This window comes from Erythrolamprus reginae, chromosome 10 (genome assembly GCF_031021105.1).
Source record: "Erythrolamprus reginae isolate rEryReg1 chromosome 10, rEryReg1.hap1, whole genome shotgun sequence".
Taxonomy (NCBI): Eukaryota; Metazoa; Chordata; class Lepidosauria; order Squamata; family Dipsadidae; genus Erythrolamprus; species Erythrolamprus reginae.
The window spans coordinates 40667863-40692336 of NC_091959.1; the positions used below are offsets into that span (position 1 = coordinate 40667863).

At 42.8% G+C, this 24474-nt stretch overlaps 1 protein-coding gene across 1 annotated transcript in view; it reads left to right on the forward strand.

Moving 5' to 3' along the window:
• GNB1L (G protein subunit beta 1 like) overlaps window positions 1-24474 on the forward strand; it is a 51063-nt gene that overhangs the window by 21167 nt on the left and 5422 nt on the right. Inside the window, exons 2-6 of the mRNA XM_070762164.1 lie at window positions 5646-5785; window positions 7985-8113; window positions 10277-10439; window positions 18275-18373; window positions 23115-23330. Coding sequence (XP_070618265.1) covers window positions 5667-5785; window positions 7985-8113; window positions 10277-10439; window positions 18275-18373; window positions 23115-23330 — 726 coding nt within the window. The 5' untranslated portion in view covers window positions 5646-5666. The remainder of the gene's footprint in view (window positions 1-5645; window positions 5786-7984; window positions 8114-10276; window positions 10440-18274; window positions 18374-23114; window positions 23331-24474) is intronic.

Here is a 24474-nt window from a genome sequence, read left to right on the forward strand (position 1 = left end):
GATGATGTTCCAATGTCAGCTGTGGATCGAGGAGAACGCCCAAGTTGCGGACCGTCTCTGAGGGGGTCAGTAGTTCCCCCCCCCAGGGTAATGGACGGACAGATGGAATTGTCCTTGGGAGGCAAGACCCACAGCCACTCCGTCTTGTCTGGGTTGAGTTTGAGTTTGTTGATACCCATCCAGGCCCCAACAGCCTCCAGGCACCGGCACATCACTTCCACTGCTTCGTTGACTGGACATGGGTATCATCGGCATATTGATGATACCTCACCCCATGCCCTTGGATGATCTCACCCAGCGTCCTGGTGAAACTTCCATTTTCAATAGTGATATTTCTATAGTACCATTGTTTAATATTTCTATTACTATATACATTTTAATTTGCATAGATCTTACATCAGTATCCCTTTTATTTCTATAGAAACTCGATTCTCTGTTTTTCTTTCTTCCCCTGTTATTTGTTGTGGTTGGCTCAGCTCCTGCCCCAAGGAATGTGGAGGTGGATGTAGGGGAAACATCAACATGTCATAGGCCTGTTTTATTGCCGACAGAGTCAGGCAGTGTACTTTCCTCAGACGAAGAAGAAGGTGGGGGTGACTTGGAAGAGGGGGGCTTGGCACACAGCCCAAGAAGCCAATCTCCATTATCTTCGGTCAATTCGGATGAGGAAGTGTTAGACCCACGCATGCGCAGAATTATGCATAGAAGAGACCAATTGAAGAACTATTACAGGAGATAAGAGAGGCCACCTGTGTTTGGGTGGGGCTCCAGTAATTAGAGCTGCTGATATAAATAGCAGCGTGCTGGCTTGGCCGTTGTGGAAGATTATATGACCGTTGTTCTTCAGGACCATGCCTTGCTGTTTCCGGATGTTGTTTGTTGATTTTTCACGACTTTGAAACCAAAGCAGAGCAAAGTGTGTGTGTTTCACTTCGTGGAAGAAGGAGGGCTGTGACGTTTCTTCACAGTTGCTAGCTAAGTACTTAAGGACTGATTAAGGGGATTGTACAGACTACCAGGTTGTTTTGGGACGAGTGCTCTTTGCAATGCAAAAAGGGTGCTTTGTTTCTTTTGAATTTTTGTGATAAAGAACATTGTTTTTGAACTTTCAAGTGTGTGTTTCTGAAATTTGTACCCTTGAATTTTCGGGAGACTCTTACCATAGAGCCCGGCAGAACATTATTTAAGTTAGATGTCTATTTAATTGGTTGTCTTTATTTTAGTTTTTTGTTTTTCCCGCCTTTCTAACCAAGAGTGAAATTTCTTCCAATTTTGATAGTACAGTGGTACCTCTACCTCTATTCCGTGACCAGGTTCTTAAGTAGAAAAGTTTGTAAGAAGAAGCAATTTCTCCCATAGGAATCAATGTAAAAGCAAATAATCCGTGCGATTGGGGAAACCACAGAAGGGTGGAGGCCCTGTTTCCTCCCAGGAGATTCCTAGAGAGGCCCCACAGAGGCTTCTCCCCACCTTTTCCAGCCCTGTTTCCTCCCAGGAGATTCCTTGAGAGGCCCCATGGAGGCTTCTCCCTGCCTTTTTCGGTTACAGTTTCGGAGACTCAGATTTGTAAGTGGAAAATGGTTCTTGAGAAGAGGCAAAAAAATCTTGAACACACAGCTCTTATTTGGAAAAGTTCATAAGTCAAGGCGTTTGTAGGTGTTCTGTCGGGCTCTCTGGCAGACTCCTCCCAAAAATTCACAGGTAGAAATTTCAGACACACACACGTTTGAAAATTCAAAACAATGTTCTTTATAATGAAAATTCACTTAAACCAAGCCCTCTTTTGGTATAGCAAAGAACACTCGTCTCCAAACAAACTGGTAATTTGTACAAGTCCCTTATCAGTTCTGTGATACTTAGCTTGCAGCTGTGAGGCAATTCACAGTCCTTCTTTCACAAAGTGAAACACACTTTGCCCTGGTTTAGTTTCAAAGCAGGGAAAAATCAGCACACAAAAGGTCAAAGTCAGTAAAGCAGTCACGAAACACAACGATCAGATAATCCTCCACAATGGCCAAAACCACAGGTTGCTATTTATAGCAGCCTCACTAATTACTACAGCCCCACCCAACCACAGGTGGCCTCATTTTCTTTGATAATAATCTCTCAGTTGTTGTTGCCTATGCATCGCTCTCCGCATGCGTGGCTGTATCGTTAACTCTTGTTCTGAATCCAAGGAGGAGCTAGATAATTGATCTCCTTCTGAGCTGTCTGCCACACTCTCCTCCTCCCTGTCACTCATGTCTTCTTGGTCAGAGGAGCCTTCATCATCAGATTCCACCGGGGGCAAAACAGGCCTGCAGCATGTGGATGTCTCCCCCACATCCACAGTCCTTGGGGCAGGAGCTTGCCCAGAGCTAACCACAACAGTAGGTAGAGGTACCTAATGTATTCCGACTCATCTTTATCTTTTATTTCCATTGTTATTTTATCCATTTCTGCAGAGATCGTAATTTTATTCTAATTTAACTCCCTCTTTTCCTGTGCCAAGCTTGCACCTTGAGATAAGAGCTTTGCAAAAACACGCACTCGGCGCATCTTGTTCCGTGCTAGCTTAAAGGATCCTCCCCAAATTCGCACACCGCTAGTCTTATCACTGCCATCAGCAGTCATTTGGGGGAAGGAAGAGCAAGAGTGATTAAAATTTCCCTCATCCTTCCAGATTGCCTTCAGGGTGACTCTGCCGTGTTTCTTGTTCTGTTTAGGCCTGGAAAAAAAACCATATATATGCATTTTCCAGGATTGCTCATTGGCTTATAGGATAATTGCCTGTGGCGTGTTTCCGAATTAAGTCAGGGCACCATAGGAAGGAAGACCTGAGTGCCAGCATTTTGAAGATCTCGAGAAGTCTTGTAGGAACTTCTCGTGAAGTTTTTTTTTGTGACGCTGCCTGGTGAATTTTGTACCAAGAACGAGCCATGCTGAAGATCCCGAGGAGTTGAAAGCAACCCAAAGCAAATCAATCTTGAAGCTCATTCATCAGCATTGACAGGTGACATTTGGAAAGCTAACAACCCCAAGGGTGACATCAAAGAACGTCGGGAGGAGGAGTTGCCTTCACACCTTCCATGCAGACAATAAACCGGCAATGTAAAATTTGTTTCTTAATGAGCATCTGGATGGAGTCGAGAGATGCAATCTGTTAAAATTAAAACTCCGGCTAATCGTTGAATTCACCCATCAATTATAACTCGGTCTGTTCAGACGTCAACTGCAGGTGGAATAGAATTAGAATAGAATAGTATTAGAATAGAATAGAATAGTATTAGAATAGAATAGAATAGAATAGTATTAGAATAGAATTAGAATAGAATAGTATTAGAATAGAATTAGAGTAGAATAGTATTGAATAGAATTAGAATAGAATAGTATTAGAATAGAATGAGACTGGAATTAGAATAGAATAGTATTAGAATAGAATAGAATAGTATTAGAATTAGAATAGAATAGTATTAGAATAGAATTAGAATAGAATAGTATTGAATAGAATTAGAATAGTATTAGAATAGAATGAGAATAGTATTAGAATAGAATAGTATTAGAATAGAATTAGAATAGAATAGTATTAGAATAGAATAGTATTAGAATAGAATTAGAATAGAATAGTAGAATAGAATTAGAATGGAATAAAATGGAATAGAATTAGAATAGAATAGTATTAGAATAGAATTAGAATAGAATAGAATTAGAATAGAATAGTATTAGAATAGAATAGAATTAGAATAGAATAGTATTAGAATAGAATTAGAATAGAATAGTGAAGGAGGAGGGAAATAAGAGAAGGAATGGAATAGAAGGGGAAGAAGAGGGAGAAAGAGAAGAAAGAAGGAGAAGCAAAAAAAATAAGAATAGAATAATGGAAAGGAATAGATTACAGTAGAGTAGAATAGAAGAGAATGGAGCAGAATAGAATAGAGAAGGAGGAGAGAGAAGTGGAAGAATGGCAGAAGCAGAAGCAAAAGGAATTTATTTATTTATTCAATTTTTTTATGCCGCCCTTCTCCTTAGACTCAGGGCGGCTTACAACATGTTAGCAATAGCACTTTTTAACAGAGCCAGCCTATTGCCCCCACAATCCGGATCCTCGTTTGACCCACCTCGGAAGGATGGAAGGCTGAGTCAACCTTGAGCCGGTGATGAGATTTGAACCGCTGACCTACAGATCTACAGTCAGCTTCAGTGGCCTGCAGTACAGCACTCTACCTGCTGCGCCACCCCCGGCTCTTATGTGTGTGTATAATCAACTGGCCAACACACACATGCACGTTGGAGCTGAGCTAGGGCGACAGCTCGCGTGCCAGCAGATACGGCTCTGAGTGCCGCCTCTGGCCCCCATGCCATAGGTTCACCATCATTGACCCTTAGCATTGTCCAAACTTGTGCATTTTGGAAGAAATGCAAACGAAGTTGGGAGGCTTTTAACGGTTGCCTGTTAAAGAGTTTCTTTCTTTTTAAAAAAATATAGTTTATTTATGAATACAAAAAGGGGGGGGAGGGAAGTATAAACAGAAAGAGAAAAAGAGTGAGGGGAAAGGATACAAAATCAAGGAGTTTTGGGAAAATGGTAGTATTATACATAGTAATACATAAAATTCTTTGTATCAATATTATATTTCTCAAACTATGTAAATAAAAAGTATCCTTATTATTACCATTTATATCATATATTATATTTGTAAGTCTTACATCTAATTTCCAATTAAATTCCAATTTCTAATACATACAATTTCTAATATATGTATATGTATATATATATATATGTGTGTGTGTATCAAATGTTTTTAGCTGAAATTTTAAAATTAAGGGAGACTAGGATGATACCATTTCGGCCTTGTTCTGGCCTCATCAGCTAGCCACACCCTTCCTTACTGGGATTCGATCTGGCAGCTTCTGCCTTGTAAGGCAGAGAATTAACAGTTGAGCCAACAGACCTGATCCCTCCAGCTCTGTACCAGGGAGGGGCTATATGTTTTTTATGTCGGATCACCCAGGTATATTGAAGGAACGTCACAGCTCCTTTTTGCCTCTAGGCCCAACCCAGGACAATTTCAAGGCAGTTAATTTATTCATAGCCGACAACTATATTCTGTATGTATCAGATGTTTTTTTAGCTGAAATTTTAAAATTAAGGGAGACTAGGATGGTTCCATTTCGGCCTTGTTCTGGCCTCATCAGCTAGCCACACCCTTCCTTACTGGTTATTAGTTGATAACAGATAAATAAAGATGATTTATGAAAGAGGAAAATAAAAGCAAAGGAGTTAGAAAGATTTGAAATTTGTTTAAGTAAGTGATATAATTAAAGAAGTTTAGAGTTTGAGAAAGAAAAAGAAAAAAAAGAAATATAGAGGGAGGTAAATCTGCGTATATTCGTCTTTAAATCAATAGATTATACACCATATAACATATTAACACAAATACTTACTAATTTTTATATCCATACTTATATTCTCTTTCTTTACTTACAACAATAGATTTACTATATTATACATATACACCCTCTATCATTTTTCTACATAATGTCGTATCACCAAAAGCATTTCTTTTTAAAAGTCTTTTTTAAAAGTTTGATTTATTGCAAGGCTACTGAGTGGTCAAGAGGTCAAGCTGTCTATTTGACCCAACCTGTGTTTCCATCTTTTTCAGGAACTTCTAATTGGCTGGGTCATGGCGGCTCCTCCGGTACCGGATCCCGTCTACGTTTTGCGAGGAACAAACAGTGCCATTAATACGCTCTGTTTTCAATGTTCAAACCCAGATCTGGATTTTCCCATTCTTTACTCAGGGTGAGTAAAGAAAGAGTAGCACTGATGACCACGCGGGGGTTTCCGCTTCTGGCGCACCCGGTGTGGTCCCACTGCTTTGTCCATGCGCAGAAGCAAAAAGTTGTGAAATCTCATGTGTGCGTCCCCTTGCGAGATTTTGCTTCATGCGTACTTGTGCACACACATGCCATAGAGTTGTGCGTGCAGCTCAATTTTCGCTACCGGTGCGATGTTATCAACCGTACCAGTAGGAACCTGCTATTACTGATGATATTAGAATAGAATAAATGGAATGGAATTAATAAAATGGAATAAATGGAATGGAATAGAATAGAATGGAATAAATGAAATGGAATGGAATGGAATAAATTTAATGGAATAAATGGAATGGAATAGAATGCAATGGAATAGAATAGAATAGAATAGAATGGAATAAATGGAATGGAATAGAATAGAATGGAATAAATGGAATGGAATGGAATAGAATGGAATAAATGGAATGGAATAGAATAAATGGAATGGAATAGAATAGAATGGAATAAATGGAATGGAATAGAATAGAATGGAATAGAATGGAATAAATGGAATGGAATGGAATAAATGGAATGGAATAGAATAGAATGGAATAAATGGAATGGAATAGAATAGAATGGAATATAATGGAATGGAATAAATGGAATAGAATAGAATAGAATGGAATAAATGGAATGGAATAAATGGAATGGAATAGAATGGAATAAATGGAATAGAATAGAATAGAATGGAATAGAATGGAATGGAATGGAATAGAATTGAATAGAATAGAATAGTATTTTATTGGCCAAGTGTGATTGGACACACAAGGAATTTGTCTTGGTGCAGATGCTCTCAGCGTACATAAAAGAAAAAGAGACATTTGTCAAGAATCATGTGGTACAACACTTAGATGATTGTCATTGGGGTCAAATAAGCAATGAAGAAACAATCAATATTAATAAAAATCTTAGGAAGACAAGCAACAAGTTACAGTCCTAAGTGGGAGGAAAAGGATGATAGGAATGATGGGAAAAACTAGTAGAAATAGAAGTGCAGATTTAGTAAAAAGTCTGACAGTGTGGAGGGAGTTATTTGTTTAGCAGAGTGATGGCGTTCGGGAAAAAAACTGTTCTTGTGTCTAGTTGTCTTGGTGTGCGGTGCTCTGTAGTGACGTTTTGAGCGTAGGAGTTAGACATGGAAAAAAAACATTCTTCAGAGAGAGCAGCAATGAAAATAACCCTGCAAAGACTTTGGGCTGGAAAAAACATTCTTCGGTGAGAGTAGCAATGAAAAAACCTGTAAACCAGGAAGATCATTAGTAACTCATTAGGGCTGGGGGAAAAAAGCTTTCAAAAAGCTACATTCAGAATATAAGATCGTGCAGAACGCAGCCGCGAGAGCCATCGTGGGGCTTCCAAGATTCGCCCATGTTTCCTCAACACTCCGGGGCTTGCATTGGCTGCCGATCAGTTTCCGGTCACAATTCAAAGTGTTGGTCATGACCTTTAAAGCCCTACATGGCTTTGGACCAGACTACCTCTGGAACCACCTGCTACCGCACGAATCCCAGCGACCGATAAGGTCCCACAGAGTTGGCCTTCTCTGGGTCCCGTCGACTAAACAATGTCGTTTGGCGGGCCCCAGGGGAAGAGCCTTCTCTGTGGCGGCCCCAGCCCTCTGGAACCAACTCCTCCCGGAGATTAGAATTGCCCCCACCCTCCCTGTCTTTCGTAAACTACTCAAGACTCATTTATACCGCCAGGCATGGGGGAGTTGAAATAGCTCTTCCCCCTAGGCCATTACAAGTTATGCATGGTATGTTTGTGTGTATGTTTGGTTTTATAATAAGGGTTTTTAGTTGTTTTATTATTGGATTGTCACATGCTGTTTTTATCATTGTTGTTAGCCGCCCCAAGTCTACAGAGAGAGGTGGCATACAAATCCAATAAATAATAATAATAATAATAATAATAATAATAATTATTATTATTATTATTATTATTATTATTATAAGATGCACCCAAATTTTCATCCTCCTTTGGAGGAGAGGTAGGTGCATCTTATACTCTGAAAAATACGGTATCTTGTCTTTTTTTAGCTTCTCGCTTCTTTGCAGCCGTGTGCAAGATCTGTTGTATGAAACGCCGATTCGGAACGTCGCAATCACGTTTAATTCTCCTTTTTCTTTTCGTTTTTTTAAAACAGATCTTCTAATGGGCTGATCCACATCTGGAATCTGAAGACGCGACGAGTCTGTGACAGCCTGAATGGCCACGGTGGGAATTCAGTGTACTGCGTGAAAACGTTATCCCATAGAAGAAATGGGCTTCTTAGGTGAGCCTACATTTCACAAGGCGTAATTCAAGCTTGGTAGCCTTGAATGCAAGTCATCCCCGACTTACAACCACAATTGAGCCCCAGATTTCTGTAGCTAAGCAAGCCAGTTGGTTAAGTTGGGTTTTGCCCCATGTTATGGCCCTTTTGGCCATGGTCACTAAGTGAATCTCTGCTGTTGTTAGGGTAGAAGCACAGTCGTTAAGTGAATTTCTCTGCGCCGTTGACTTTTGCTTGTTAGAAGGTCTCTGCAACCATCATAAATTATTATTATTATTATTATTATTATTATTATTATTATTATTATTATTTATTAGATTTGTATGCCGCCCCTCTCCGTAGACTCGGGGCGGCTTACAGCAATGATAAAAACAATATATAATGACAAATCTAATAGTTAGAATCTAAAATAACAATAATACATTTAAAAAGTCTAAAAAACAAGAAATCCCAATATATAGAAACATACATAGAGTCATATCATACACAAATATAAATATGTTGTAAGCCGCCCCAAGTCCTCGGAGAGGGGTGGCATATAAATCCAATTAGAAAGAGAGAGAGAGAAAGAAAGAGAGAGAGAGAAAGAGAGAAAGAGAGAGAAAGAAGAGAGAGAGAGAAAGAAAGAGAGAGAGAGAAAGAAAGAGAGAAAGATGAAGCAATTGTCTAGCATCCGAATATAAATCATGTGAGCACGGGGATGCGACAATGGTTATAAGTGTGAGAAATGGTTGTAAGTCACTTTTCTTAGTACAGTGTTCCCTCGATTTTCGCGGGCGATGCGTTCCGAGACCGCCCGCGAAAGTCGAATTTCCGCGAAGTAGAGATGCGGAAGTAAATACACAATTTTTGGCTATGAACAATATCCCAAGCCATCCCTTAACACTTTAAACCCCTAAATTACCATTTTCCATTCCCTTAACAACCATTTACTCACCGTTATTACTGGTACTCACCATTGAATAAGACACTTAGTGATCCTGACATTTATAAACATAATTATTTATTAACAATAATTATTTTTTTGTTATTTATTTGCAAAAATTATTAGTATAATTAATATAATTAGCACTTTTTAACAGAGCCAGCCTATTGCCCCCACAATCCGGGTCCTCATTTTACCCACCTCGGAAGGATGGAAGGCTGAGTCAACCTTGAGCCGGTGATGAGATTTGAACTGCTGACCTGCAGATAAATGAAGGACTATCTGTAATCTGGGGCAGGGGTCTCCAACCTTGGCAACTTTAAGACTTGACAGGTCTTAAAGTTGCCAAGGTTGAAGACCCCTTAAAAGTTGAGCTGGACATTTAAGGCAGAGTTGTGTTCAAGGAGGAGGTTGACTAGGAACATGGAGTTTCATTAAGGAACGTCCACAAAACTAAACGGCCCCAGAGACATACACTAAATTTTATTTATTTATTAATTAATTAATTAATTAATTAATTAATTAATTAATTAATCCAATATGCCACCCAACTCCCAAAGGACTCCGGGCAGCTTCCAACAAAGAAAAAAAACAGCATTTAAAAAGTTTAAAATACTTAAAACCCTAATAAAACATACATATCTCCTAATATCATTCATGGCCGGATCTGGATGGTATCTCATTCGCTCAATGGCCCCAGACTTGCTTTGCAGAAGGCCGGTCGGGTGGGGAGGGTATGGATCTCCAGGGGCAGCTGCTTCCAGAGAGCCAGTATAGTAGTATTCTTTGTGTTATCTCTATGCAACCTTTGCGCTGTACATATGCAGTTTACATATGGTAATTCATACACAATGAACAGTACGGCATTTAAGTCTTGGCAGTAGGCTTTGAGGGGTCAGTTAAAAGCTGGAATTTCCCCAGGCCTTTAGGTCTACCCAGAGCTCCGTATTTACAAAGCCCAGGGTTCAAAACACATGCTAATGTATGCTAACAACATATGAACTGAGTACCCATGTGAGGCTTTGGGTCACATCTGGGCATGCCCAACCATGTGACCTTAGACCTATACAAGGAATACTACAAGCCGGAGCCGCCACAGAGAAGGCTGTTCCCCGCCTCGACATTGTTTGGCTAGCCAACTCTGCGGGCTAAATAACTAAATAAACCCCTGGAGAAGTGCATGAATATTTCCCCCAGTGGATTTTCCATGTGACAAGTAGTTGTTTTGATTGTCAAAGCCAGGGCCGTGACCAGAACATCTGCCTGTGGGACTTATCCGAAGGAAGGAACGTGGTGACGGAAAGTCTTTTCACGGAGAACGTCGGGTTCTGCAAATGTTCCCTCTCTGAGTTGACTGAGAAACGCTCTCTCCTGGCCACTCCGTGGAAAGAGTTAGAAGAGGTGAGTCACTCCTCTAACACAGGGGCGGTCAAACTCAAGGTCCATTTGCCCAGATACAGCCCACACGGGGTGCTTAGATCTGGCCCATGAGGCTGGCGTGAAAACGGCAAAGGACCTGCTCACGGTACCTTGCTAGCAAAAATTGAACTCTGTTTTTACCAGCAGAAGGGTGCAGGAGGCCATTGTGACCAAAATATGGGATGCTTGAAGTGAGGGTTGTGCATGGTCCTCCCAAGCTCCGTTTTTGCTGACAGAAGGCTATCAAAACATAGCTAGAGGTATAACAAGCAGGAAGAGGGAGATTGTGATCCCCTTATATAGAGCACTGGTGAGACCACATTTGGAGTACTGTGTTCAGTTCTGGAGACCTCACCTACAAAAAGATATTGACAAAATTGAACGGGTCCAAAGACGGGCTACAAGAATGGTGGAAGGTCTTAAGCATGAAACGTATCAGGAAAGACTTAATGAACTCAATCTGTATAGTCTGGAGGACAGAGGGAAAGGGGGGACATGATCGAAACATTTAAATACGTTAAAGGGTTAAATAAGGTTCAGGAGGGAAGTGTTTTTAATAGGAAAGTGAACACAAGAACAAGGGGACACAATCTGAAGTTAGTTGGGGGAAAGATCAAAGGCAACATGAGAAAATATTATTTTACTGAAAGAGTAGTAGATCCTTGGAACAAACTTCCAGCAGACGTGGTTGGTAAATCCACAGTAACTGAATTTAAACATGCCTGGGATAAACATATATCCATCCTAAGATAAAATATAGGAAATAGTATAAGGGCAGACTAGATGGACCATGAGGTCTTTTTCTGCTGTCAGTCTTCTATGTTTCTATGTTTCTATAAAAGGAGAAACCTTTTCCCCCTTTTGCATTTGAGCGGGTAAGAAGGGAAAAGAAAGGAGAAAAGGGAAGAAGAAAGACAAAAGGAAAAAGATGGGAAGGTGGGAAAGAGAGCAAGGAAGGAAAAAGAAGGAAAGGGGAAGGAAGAGGAAAGGGGAAGGAAGAAGAGGAGAAGGAAGGGGAAAGGAGAAGGAAGGAAGGAAGGGAAGGAAGGAAGGTAGCAGGCAAAGGCGGAAGGTAGGAAGGTGGCAGGCAAAGGAGGGAGGGAGGGAGGAAGGGAGGAAGGTGGCAGGCAAAGGAGGGAGGAAGGAAGGTAGGAAGGTGGCAGGCAAAGGAGGGAGGAAGGGAGGAAGGAAGGGAGGAAGGTGGCAGGCAAAGGAGGGAGGGAGGAAGGGAGGAAGGGAGGAAGGAAGGTGGCAGGCAAAGGAGGGAGGGAGGAAGGGAGGAAGGTGGCAGGCAAAGGAGGGAGGAAGGGAGGAAGGAAGGGAGGAAGGTGGCAGGCAAAGGAGGGAGGAAGGAAGGAAGGAAGGAGATTATAATGAGAGTAGGGAGGGTCTCAGGGAAGTCCTGCCTTAGCACTTGACCACCACAGATTCCCGCTGCCATGCCCTTCCACCATGCCTGCCAAAGTAAAATACAACCCTGACGCGGTTTAACCCTCCCCCCGCTCTAAGACGTATCTTCTCAGCTATGCATGTTGGCCAAGGACTTTCCAAGATGTTCCTCTGAACTTGGCCCATGGCAAAGGAATCATCGTTTTCCCATCTGCATATTGATATTTCTGTGGATCTCATCACATCAATTCCTGCAACCGGTCTTTATGTTTTTTGTCTCCTGGCCTTGACTCATCTTAACTTGCTCTTCTTTCCACTTTACCCAAAGTCTTAACATCTGTTTGGTAATGTGACCCAAACTGGATGCAGTTATTCCAGGGGCGGGCTTACTTAAGGCTTTACAAAACTGGTACTGATACTTCATGCAATTTTTCATTCTGTGACTCTGTTTATACAACCAAGGATTGTATTAGCAGTTTTGGCTGCCGTCGCACATAGCTGGCTCATGTCTTAAGTGATAAACTAATTTTTTAAAAAAATTTGGAACACGAAGAAGCTCCATCAAATCCCATAAAATAACCTGGAAACCTCCTTAAACACCAAGCCAAAGCACTTTGAGGCTTATGATTAACACGAAAACTTAATATGTGTTTACAATTGGCCATCATCCAAAGTGGATTCTTTTACTCCCTTGAAGCAGGTTCTGTCTATGAATAATATCTAAACAAGCTTTTATTTGTTCCTGATTGCCCTGAAACAGAAACAAGCACTTCTTTTGCCAATTTGCCAGAAACTTGTTTCAAATGTCTTAGAAATGTTTGCAAAAACCAAAACAAAACACACACACACATATTTTATCGGGGTGACCTGTAGCCACAGAAGAACCTTACTAACCCTAGGCAAAAGTAAAAAACAACAACATCCCCTCTCCCCCCTGGGGAAACCTCCTCCTCCTCCTGGTTTTAAATTACATGCTAAGTAGGATATTATTTTTCCAAGGCCCGACGGCTACATGGGTGAAGATTCTGTCAATCTAGCCAAAGATGCTCGTGCTACAACATGTTCCAATCTTGGAACAAGCAATATTGGTGTTTCAGACTGGGACTGAGACCGTGTTTGATGCCAAAGCCAGTGAAGAGAAGTCCAACAGAAGACAACGGCCGTGTTTGAGGCCAAAGCCAGCGAAGATAAGTCCAACAGAAGACAAGGACCATGTTTGAGGCCAAGCCCAGTGAAGTCCAACAGAAGACAAGGACTATGTTTGAGGCCAAGCCCAGCTAAGAGAAGTCCAACAGAAGACAAGGACCATGATTGAGGCCAAGCCCAGCTAAGAGAAGTCCAACAGAAGACAAGGACTATGTTTGAGGCCAAGCCCAGTGAAGAGAAGTCCAACAGAAGACAAGGACCATGATTGAGGCCAAGCCCAGCGAAGAGAAGTCTAACAGAAGACAAGGACCATGATTGAGGCCAAGTCCAGCGAAGAGAAGTACAACAGAAGACAAGGACCATGATTGAGGCCAAAGCCAGCGAAGAGAAGTCCAACAGAAGACAAGGACCTTGATTGAGGCCAAACCCAGCGAAGAGAAGTCTAACAGAAGACAAGGACCATGATTGAGGCCAAGCCCAGCTAAGAGACGTCCAACAGAAGACAAGGATCATGATTGAGGCCAAGCCCAGTGAAGAAAAGTCCAACAGAAGACAAGGACCATGATTGAGGCCAAGCCCAGCTAAGAGAAGTCCAACAGAAGACAAGGACCATGTTTGAGGCCAAACCCAGTGAAGAGAAGTCCAACAGAAGACAAGGACCATGATTGAGGCCAAGCCCAGCTAAGAGAAGTCCAACAGAAGACAAGGACCATGATTGAGGCCAAGCCCAGTGAAGAGAAGTCCAACAGAAGATAAGGACCATGTTTGAGGCCAAGCCCAGCTAAGAGAAGTCCAACAGAAGGCAAGGACCATGATTGAGGCCAAACCCAGCGAAGAGAAGTCCAACAGAAGACAAGGACCATGATTGAGGCCAAACCCAGCGAAGAGAAGTCTATCAGAAGACAAGGACCATGATTGAGGCCAAGCCCAGCGAAGAGAAGTCTAACAGAAGACAAGGACCATGATTGAGGCCAAGCCTAGCGAAGAGAAGTCTAACAGAAGACAAGGACCATGATTGAGGCCAAGTCCAGCGAAGAGAAGTACAACAGAAGACAAGGACCATGATTGAGGCCAAAGCCAGCGAAGAGAAGTCCAACAGAAGACAAGGACCTTGATTGAGGCCAAACCCAGCGAAGAGAAGTCAAACAGAAGACAAGGACCATGATTGAGGCCAAGCCCAGCTAAGAGAAGTCCAACAGAAGACAAGGATCATGATTGAGGCCAAGCCCAGTGAAGAAAAGTCCAACAGAAGACAAGGACCATGATTGAGGCCAAGCCCAGCTAAGAGAAGTCCAACAGAAGACAAGGACCATGTTTGAGGCCAAACCCAGTGAAGAGAAGTCCAACAGAAGACAAGGACCATGATTGAGGCCAAGCCCAGCTAAGAGAAGTCCAACAGAAGACAAGGACCATGATTGAGGCCAAGCCCAGTGAAGAGAAGTCCAACAGAAGATAAGGACCATGTTTGAGGCCAAGCCCAGCTAAGAGAAGTCCAACAGAAGGCAAGGACCATGATTGAGGCCAAACCCAGCGAAGAGAAGTCCAACAGAAGACAAGGACCATGATTGAGGCCAAACCCAGCGAAGAGAAGTCTATCAGAAGACAAGGACCATAATTGAGGCCAAGCCCCAGGAAGAGAAGTCCAACAGAAGACAAAAACCATGCTTGAGGCCAAACCCAGCGAAGAGAAGTCCAACCAAAGACAAGGGCCATGATTGAGGCCAAGCCCTGCCATGAGAAAGCTAGGTTTATGTTTGAGGCCAATCTCAGCCAAGAGAAGTATCCAGAGATGATTTTGTGGGCTGCTGTCTCTCTCGGCATCCTACCTAGGTCATCTTATGGGCAAAAGAAAAGAGAGATGGGAATTGCTATGCATGTAGATTCTTCAGCGGTGTGTCCACAACCATGGCAACTTTTTAAGATGCATGGACTTCAGCTCCCAGAATTCCCCAATCAACAAAGGTGGGGAGGGAGGGAAGGAAGGAGAGAGAAAAGGGGAAAGGAAGGAGGAAGGAAGAGGAAAAGGAAAGGGAGGAAAAGAAGGAAGGGAGAGAGAAAGGAAAGAAAGAGAGGAGAAGGAAGGAAGGGGGAAGGAAAGGAGGAAAAGGGAAACAAAAAAAGACAGGAAGGGAAAGGAAAGGGAAGGAAGAAGAAAGGAAAGAAGGGGAAAGCAAAGGGAAAAGAAACGAAAGGAGAGGGGAGGAAGGGGAAAGGAGGAAAGGGAAGGAAGAAGAAAAGAAAGAAGGGGAAAGCAAAGGGAAAAGAAACGAAAGGAGAGGGGCGGAAGGGGAAAGGAGGAAAGGGAAGGAAGAAGAAAGGAAAGAAGGGGAAAGAAAGGAGAGGGGAGGAAGGGGAAAGGAAAGGAGGAAAGGGGAAACTAAAGGAAAAGACAGGAAGGGAAAGGAATGGAGGAAAGGGAAGGAAGAAGAAAGGAAATAAGGGGAAAGCAAAGGGAAAAGAAACGAAAGGAGAGGGGAGGAAGGGGAAAGCAAAGGGGAAAGAAACGAAAGGAGAGGGGAGGAAGGGGAAAGGAGGAAAGGGAAAAGAAACGAAAGGAGAGGGGAGAAAGGGGAAAGGAGGAAAGGGAAGGAAGAAGAAAGGAAAGAAGGGGAAAGAAAGGAGAGGGGAGGAAGGGGAAAGGAAAGGAGGAAAGGGGAAACTAAAGGAAAAGACAGGAAGGGAAAGGAATGGAGGAAAGGGAAGGAAGAAGAAAGGAAATAAGGGGAAAGCAAAGGGAAAAGAAACGAAAGGAGAGGGGAGGAAGGGGAAAGGAGGAAAGGGAAAAGAAACGAAAGGAGAGGGGAGGAAGGGGAAAGGAGGAAAGGGAAAAGAAACGAAAGGAGAGGGGCGGAAGGGGAAAGGAGGAAAGGGAAGGAAGAAGAAAGGAAAGAAGGGGAAAGCAAAGGGGAAAGAAAGGAGAGGGGAGGAAGGGGAAAGGAAAGGAGGAAAGGGGAAACTAAAGGAAAAGACAGGAAGGGAAAGGAATGGAGGAAAGGGAAGGAAGAAGAAAGGAAATAAGGGGAAAGCAAAGGGAAAAGAAACGAAAGGAGAGGGGAGGAAGGGGAAAGGAGGAAAGGGAAAAGAAACGAAAGGAGAGGGGAGAAAGGGGAAAGGAGGAAAGGGAAGGAAGAAGAAAAGAAAGAAGGGGAAAGCAAAGGGGAAAGAAACGAAAGGAGAGGGGAGGAAGGGGAAAGGAAAGGAGGAAAGGGGAAACTAAAGGAAAAGACAGGAAGGGAAGGGAATGGAGGAAAGGGAAGGAAGAAGAGAGGAAGGAAACAGAAAGCAAAGAGAAAGGAAAGAAGGAAAGGAGAGGGGAGGAAGGGGAAAGGAAAGGAGGAAAAAACTAAAGGAAAAGACAGGAAGGGAAAAGAAAGTAGGAAAGGAAGGGTGGAAATAAGAAGGAAGAAGGGAAGGAAGGGGAAAGGAGAGGAGGGAAAGGAAAACTAAAGGAAAAGACAGGAAGTGAAGGGAAAGTAGGAAAGGAAAGAAAGGAAGGAGAAAGCAAAGGGAAAGAATTAAAGGAAAGGAAGAGAGAGAGAGAGAGAAATCTAAACGCATAGCAAAAATAAATAAGCCAGCTTCTATCCACATTTCCAAAAAAAACCCATGTACAATAGGATCAGACAGCACATTTCACAGTTGGTGGTGCATCTCATTCTAAAGGCCTCCAGCACCGTTGAATTTCGGCGCATGCCCAAATTCAGCTGACTCTCTTGGCGGTGCCCAAAGCGGAACCGAGCAAGACCGATTGGATTCTATTCATTCATTCATTCATTCATTCATTCATTCATTCATTCATTCATTCTCTCCCACGATCCATTCAGGTCTTTTCCCTGCTCCAAGGCTCAGCTCTGCTTTCCTTCGTGTTGAAAAATGTGTCAGCCGTAAATTATAGATGTGGGGCGTCCTCTCCCCCCATGTAGACTCACACACACACGGCAGGAATTGAAATACAATCCGCGAACTGTTCCCACTGGCTGTTTGTATTCCAGAAACAGCTTGGTCTCGGATTTTTTCCCCCCAGGGGAGAGACGGGGGCTTCGGCGCAAAGGCACAGGGTTAGTTTTGAAGGTTAATTTTTAAGTGGTGTGTTGAATGCAACACGCTGGGCTGGCAAGGCCACCTTCTAGCTACTCCGTGTGCAGCCTCAAAAATTGCATTTTGACGAGCAAATAAATGTGGGTTTTTTTGGTGGAAGTACATAAAAGGAGGAAAGAGAAGGCAGCCAAGGAAAAAACAGGGAAAAGATTGAAATTAAATCTAGTGAACCCCCCCCCCCCCCTTGCTTGTAGGAGCTCCTCCTGTTGGGGGTAGCAAATGGGTTGTGTGAATGCATGGTTGGTTTCTCCCCCCCCCCCCCCCCGGTCGATGTTTCATTACCCAAGTAGGTAACATCATCAGTGCTAGAAAGAAGTGGGGTTTGCAGAGAGGAGGACTGTGATGGTTTTGGAGAATAGAGAATAAGAGTGGAGAGACAGGGATGGGTGGGTGGTAGGTAGGTGGGTAGGTAGATAGATAGACAGACAGACAGATATTGACAGACAGACAGAAATAGATAGATGATATATAGATAGATAGATAGATAGACAGACAGACAGATAGACAGAGATGGATGATAGATAGATAGATAGATAGATAGATAGATAGATAGATAGATAGATAGATAGATAATGATGATGATAATAATAATAATAATAATTTATTAGATTTGTATGCTGCCCCTCTCCGCAGATAGATGGATGAATGGACAGATGGATGGATAGATGGAGGGAGAGAGGGATGGAGATAGATAGATAAATAGATAGGTAGATAGGTAGGTGGATGGATGGATAGAAGATAGATAGATATGGATGGATGGAGGGAGGGACAGATATATAGTGATGGATGGATGGATTGATGGACGGATAGACAGGGAAGGATGGATGGATGGATAAATAGATAGATGGAGATAGATAGATAGATAGATAGATAGATAGATAGATAGATAGATAGATAGATAGATAGATATTGTACACCGATTGGCATACATTACAAAATCTCGTTGTAAACAGCTCTCAAAGGATAACCACCTCCAATATACACTAGGCAATCACGACAAAATAACGAATCAACGAATGCAGGATAAATACAAAATTATGCATGTACCCATCTACGGTATATTATATGATGGGCTTGTTTGCCCTGACCTTTTGTAAATGGTTCGGAAAAAAAGATTTTGCTTCTGTTCTGGATCCTTGGTGTCTGGCTGGTGACCAATTCGACTTGTTTCTTTTAATAATCAGGTTCATGTTCTCGAGCTGCCATCTAAGACTTCAATCTGCACCTTGAAGCCAGAGGCTGATGCCAAGCTGGGCATGCCCATGTCTCTGAGGCTGTGGCAGGTAAGCCAATGGGAGCTAATTAGGAAACCGTTTCTTTGCACACCGCCCGAGAGGCGGAAACTCCATTTGTCCTAACCCCAAATACTTCTTATTCCCTTTTTCAAAATGAAACCTTAGCACCGTGATGGCGAACCTATGGCCACAGGTGGCAGGCAGAGCCATATCTGAGGACGCACAAGGCATTGCCCTATGTCAGCGCCAGTACACATGCGTGTGTTAGCCAGCTGGTTTTTGGTCTTGGGGAAAGGCCGAAAGGCTTCCCTGAAGGCTCCTGAGTGCGAAAAACAGCCCAACAAGCAAACCGGAAGCCCAGCCTTCTGCCGCACGAATCCCAGCGACCGGTTAGGTCCCGTCAACAAAACAATGTCGTTTGGCGGGACCCAGGGGAAGAGCCTTCTCTGTGGCGGCCCCGGCCCTCTGGAACCAACTCCCCCCGGAGATTAGAATTGCCCCCACCCTCCTCGCCTTTCGTAAGCTCCTTAAAACCCACCTCTGCCATCAGGCATGGGGGAACTGAGATATTATTTCCCCCTAGGCCTTTACAATTTATGCATGGTATGTTTGTTTGTATGTATGTTTGGTTTTATAAATAAGGGTTTTTTAATTGTTTTAGTATTAGTTTTAGTATTGGATTTACATGATGCTTTGTACTATTGTTGTTAGCCGCCCCGAGTCTATGGAGAGGGGCGGTATACAAATCCAATAAATAAATAAACAAATAAATAATAATAATAATAATAATAATAATAATAATAATAATAATAATAATAATAATTTTTCTGAACTTCCAGTTTGCCCGTTTTTTTCACTTCAGTGTGGGTGTGGGGGGGTGGAAGGGAATGGGTGTAGTACGCAATTTAAAAAAATTGCCATCACTGCCCTATCACATTCAATATTTTTATTATTTTTATTTTTGAAATTATTATTATTATTATTCATTGGATTTGTGTGCCACCCCATTCCGGGGACTCGGGGCGGCTCAGAACCTATATAAAATACATAGCAACACATCTAATCCAATTAATATAACTTAAAACTTTAAAAATCCTAAAACACTTTAAAACATTCATTATAATTCACTCGATTAAGCACACTAAAAACACTCATTGGTCGGGGAAGATCTAATGATCCCAGGCCTGGCGGCAAAGATGAGTCTTTAAACTTTTTCGGAAGGCGAGGAGGGTTGGAGGAATATGAATCTCCGGGGGAGATTATTCCAGAGGGCCGTGGCCGCCACAGAGAAGGCTCTTCCCCTAGGCCCCGCCAAGCAACATTGTCTAGCTGATGGGACCCGGAGAAGGCCAACTCTGTGGGATCTGACCAGACGTTGGGATTCATGCGGCAGAAGGCGGTCTCGGAGGTAATCTGGTCCGATCCCATGTTGGGCTTTATAGGTCATAACCAACACTTTGAATTGTGTCCAGAAACCAATGCAGTCCACGGAGTGATGGTGAGATATGGGCAAATCTCTTTCAATCATCCAAATTATTTTATAGTACAGTGTTCCCTCGATTTCCGTGGGGGATGCGTTCCAAGACCACCCGCGAAAGTCGAATTTCCGTGAAGTAGAGATGCGGAAGTAAATATACCATTTTTGGCTACGGACAGTATCACAAGTCTTCCCTTAACACTTTAAACCCCTAAATTACAATTTCCCATTCCCTTAACAACCATTTACTCACCATTATTACTGATACTCACTATTGAGTAAGACACTTATCCTGATATTTATAAACATAATTATTTATTAACAATAATTATTTTTTTTGTTATTTATTTGCAAAAATTATTAGTTTGGCGATGACATATGACATCATCGGGTGTAAAAAACTGGTATAGGAAAAAAACCGCGAAGCATTTTTTAATTAATATTTTTTGAAAAACTGTGGTATAGGCTACTCACGAAGTTCGAATGCGCGAAAGTCGAGGGAACACTGTAATACAATAACTTCCCAAATTGTGCTCTTCGGCATTTTTTTCGCATTTATCTTAGAAAACAATACATTTCTTTAGAATTGCTTCTCACCTCTCCTTTTTCAACCGTACATCGTTTAAACAATAATCCATATATTACGCTCATAAATACTAATCCAACTCAGGGTGTTTTTCTTAAGAACAATCTGGGGGGAGGGGGGAGAGGGGAGACGGTGAATGTGAGTGAGTGCGCGCGCATGCAAATTTAATCTCACCCAGTTGGACGGGAAAGCGTGTGACTTGCCTCGGAGGAGTTGATCGGTATCGAGACGATAATAAAAAAATGGGGAAATATGTCAGTCTGCCTGGAGCGCAAATAAACTGACAGAGCAGGCTACCGAGGTGCCGCACAAGCCATAAATCCATGCACAAATGAAACAATCGCACACCCATCACCAGCATGTTCTCTTAGCACGGGGGACACCAAGACCAAGGTGGGTGCGGCGACGGTGTGGCGAAACGGTGGCGAAAAATACCACAGGGATGGAGCAGCCACGTATAGAGGTGGTCCTTGACTTAAGGACCACCCAAATCCGGTCAGTTCACCGAGACCAGGGGTTAATTTTCCAAGCTTTCGGACTCATGCGGCAGCCTATCCTCAGGGAACTGCAAAATCCCCATTCCCTGCGCATTCCAGGGGAAGGACATCCAGAATACATCCGGAACCGCCTTCTACCGCACGAATCCCAGCGGCCGATAAGGTCCCACAGAGATGGCCTTCTCCGGGTCCCGTCGACCAAACGTTTGGCGGGCCCCAGGGGAAGAGCCTTCTCTGTGGTGGCCCCGGCCCTCTGGAATCAACTCCCCCCAGAGATTAGAATGGCCCCCACCCTCCTTGTCTTTCGCAAACTACTCAAGACCCACCTTTATCGCCAGGCATGGGGGAGTTAGGATATCCCTTCCCCTAGGCCACTACAAGTTATGCATGGTACGTTTGTGTGTATGTTTGGTTTTTATAATAAGGGTTTTTAGTTGTTTTATTAATTGGATTGTTACATGCTGTTTTTATCATTGTTGTTAGCCGCCCTGAGTCTGCGGAGAGGGGCGGCATACAAATCCAATAAATAATAATAATAATAATAATAATAATAATAATAATAATAATAATAATAATAATAATAAAAATAAAAATAAAAGGACACTGCAAAATCCCCATAGGTGTTGGTTATCACCTTTAAAGCCCTACATGGCTTAGGGCCAGACTACTAACGAGACTGTCTTCTGCCGTATACCTCCCAGCGACCGATTAGGGCCCACAGTTTGGCCTTTGTGTGGGCTCTGGCTCTCTGGAACTAGCTGCCCCCGGAGATCCGCACTGCCCCCACCTTCCTGGCCTTCAAGAAAGCCTTAAAAACCTGGCTCTGCCAATAGGCCTAGGGCCACTGAGCAATATCATCTAGCTCCGGCCAAGAAGAAATGAATGATTTTACTCTAGAGGTTTTAACTGTTTAAAACCAGAGTTGGCCTTCTCTGGGTCCCTTCGACTAAACAATGTTGTCTGGCGGGACCCAGGGGAAGAGCCTTCTCTGTGGCGGCCCCGACCCTCTGGAACCAACTCCCCCTGGAGATTAGGACTGCCCCCACCCTCCTTGCCTTTCGCAAACTCCTTAAAACCCACCTCTGCCGTCAGGAATGGGGAAATTGATTCCCCTGGGCCGTTTCCTCTTTACGTATGGCTTGTATGAGATGCATGACTGATTTTTAAATTAAGGGCTTTTAATTGTTTTTAACTATTGGATTTGTACTGTTTTGCTGTTGTGAGCCGCTCCGAGTCTCCGGAGAGGGGCGGCATACAAATATAATAATAATAATAATAATAATAATAATAATAATAATAATAATAATAATAATAATAATTTGAAAACCATCGGAATTGACAAAACCTCCATCTGTCAATTGCAAAAGGCCGCTTTACTGGGATCGGCAAACATAATTCGCCGCTACATCACACAGTCCTAGGTGCTTGGGAAGCGCCCGACTGATGATGAAATACGAAATCCAGCATAGTGATCTCGTTTGCTGTGTTGTACTGACATAATAATAATAATAATAATAATAATAATAATAATAATAATAATAATTTATTAGATTTGTATGCCACCCCTCTCTGAAAACTTGGGGCAGCTCACAACAATAATTAAACAGTGTGACAATGTAAACAAATCTAATATTAAAAAAACATCTAAAAACCCATCATTTAAAAACCATGCAACACACACATTCCATACCTAAAACTATAAAAAGCCTGGGGGAGATGTCTCAATTCCCCCATGACTGGCGATATAGGTGGGTCTTAAGTAGTTTGCGAAAGACAAGGAGGGTGGGGGCAGTTCTGATCTCTGGGGGGAGTTGATTCCGGAGAAGGCTCTTCCCCTGGGGCCTGCCAAACGACATTGTTTAGTTGATGGGACCTGGAGAAGGCCAACTCTGTGGGACCTAATCGGCCGCTGGGATTTGTGCGGCAGAAGATGGTCCCGGAGGTATTCTGATCCGATGCCATGTACGGCTTTATGGGTCATTACCAACACTTTGAATTGCGACTGGAAACTGATCGGCAGCCAGTGCAATGAGTGTCATAAATAGGCCAAGTGTCTGGATTCTGCTCGCATGGATGTTGCAAATGCCATGGGTGTGAAAAGCAGTTCCAAATCAACTGTTTTGTCCCCCCACCGCCTTTATAACTTTGGTCAGTAAATGAACTGTTGGTCGTAAGCCGAGGACGACCTGGAGTTTGCCTTCATTCTGCGTTTGCTGTCTCTGCTCTTAGCCCGACGCTGGCTCTCACCCTCACCTCCTGGCCGGCTACGAGGACGGATCGGTGGTTCTGTGGAATTTGTCCATGGGTCGAATGCTGAGTCGGCTCACATGTCATCAGGAGCCGATCATGAGCCTTGACTTCGATGGGGAGAAGGCCCAGGGAGTGACCGCTTCCTCAGAGAAACAGCTTTGCCTCTGGAGCTGTGCAGGGATGGAGAAGCTGGAGGTCAGTCTCGTTGCCCTCCCCCCTCCCTAAACCATTTCTTCATTTTGGCAGGTTTGATAGACTTGCAAAAACATTTAGGCCCTGGAGGGGCTGTTTGCAGGAGCTGAGCTAATGAGTCACAAGGCTGGTTGGGATCTCTGCTGGTTTGAAGATGGGAACGGGTCCAAAGATGGGCTACAAGAATGGTGGAAGGTCTTAAGCATAAAACTGATCAGGGAAGACTTCATGAACTCCATCTGTATAGTCTGGAGGACAGAAGGGAAAGGGGGGACATGATCGAAACATTTAAATATGTTAAACGGTTAAATAAGGTCCAGGAGGGAAGTGTTTTTAATAGGAAAGTGAACACAAGAACAAGGGGGCACAATCTGAAGTTAGTTGGGGGAATGATCAAAGGCAACATGAGAAAATATTATTTCACTGAAAGAGTAGTAGATCCTTGGAACAAACTTTCAGCAGACGTGGTTGGTAAATCCACAAGAACTGAATTTAAACATGCCTGGGATAAACATATATCCATTGTAAGATAAAATACAGGAAATAGTATAAGGGCAGACTAGATGGACCATGAGGTCTTTTTCTGCCGTCAAGTTTCTATGTTTCTAACCAGTCCTTAATTTTCCATAAGTTTTCCATCTTGGTGACAAGAAATGAACCAGCAACTCTCCAGATGTCTGAGGTTAGGTCCCTGCATTGGTCAGAAGTGAATGAGGAAATTTTATGGGGAATATCTAATGGATACAAGTGGGGAAGATTGGTTGGAGTGGTTTAATACTCTAGAAAAGAACGGAATGGGACAGAACAGAATATAATAGAAATTGTTTATTGGCCAAGCGTGATTGGACACACAATGAATTTGTCTTTGGTGCATATGCTCTCAGTGTTCATGAAGAAAAAATAAAATACATTCATCAAGAATCATTAGTGATAGTCGTAGAATAGAACAGAATAGAAAACATACAATGGAATGGAGAAGAGAAGACAAATAGAACAGAACAGAATAGAATAGAATAGAAAATATGGAATGGAATGAAATAGAGAAGAGAAAATATACACTGCTCAAAAAAATAAAGGGAAATCTTAAAAAACAGAATATAATTCCAAGTAAATCAAACTTCTGTGAAATCAAACTGTCCACTTAGGA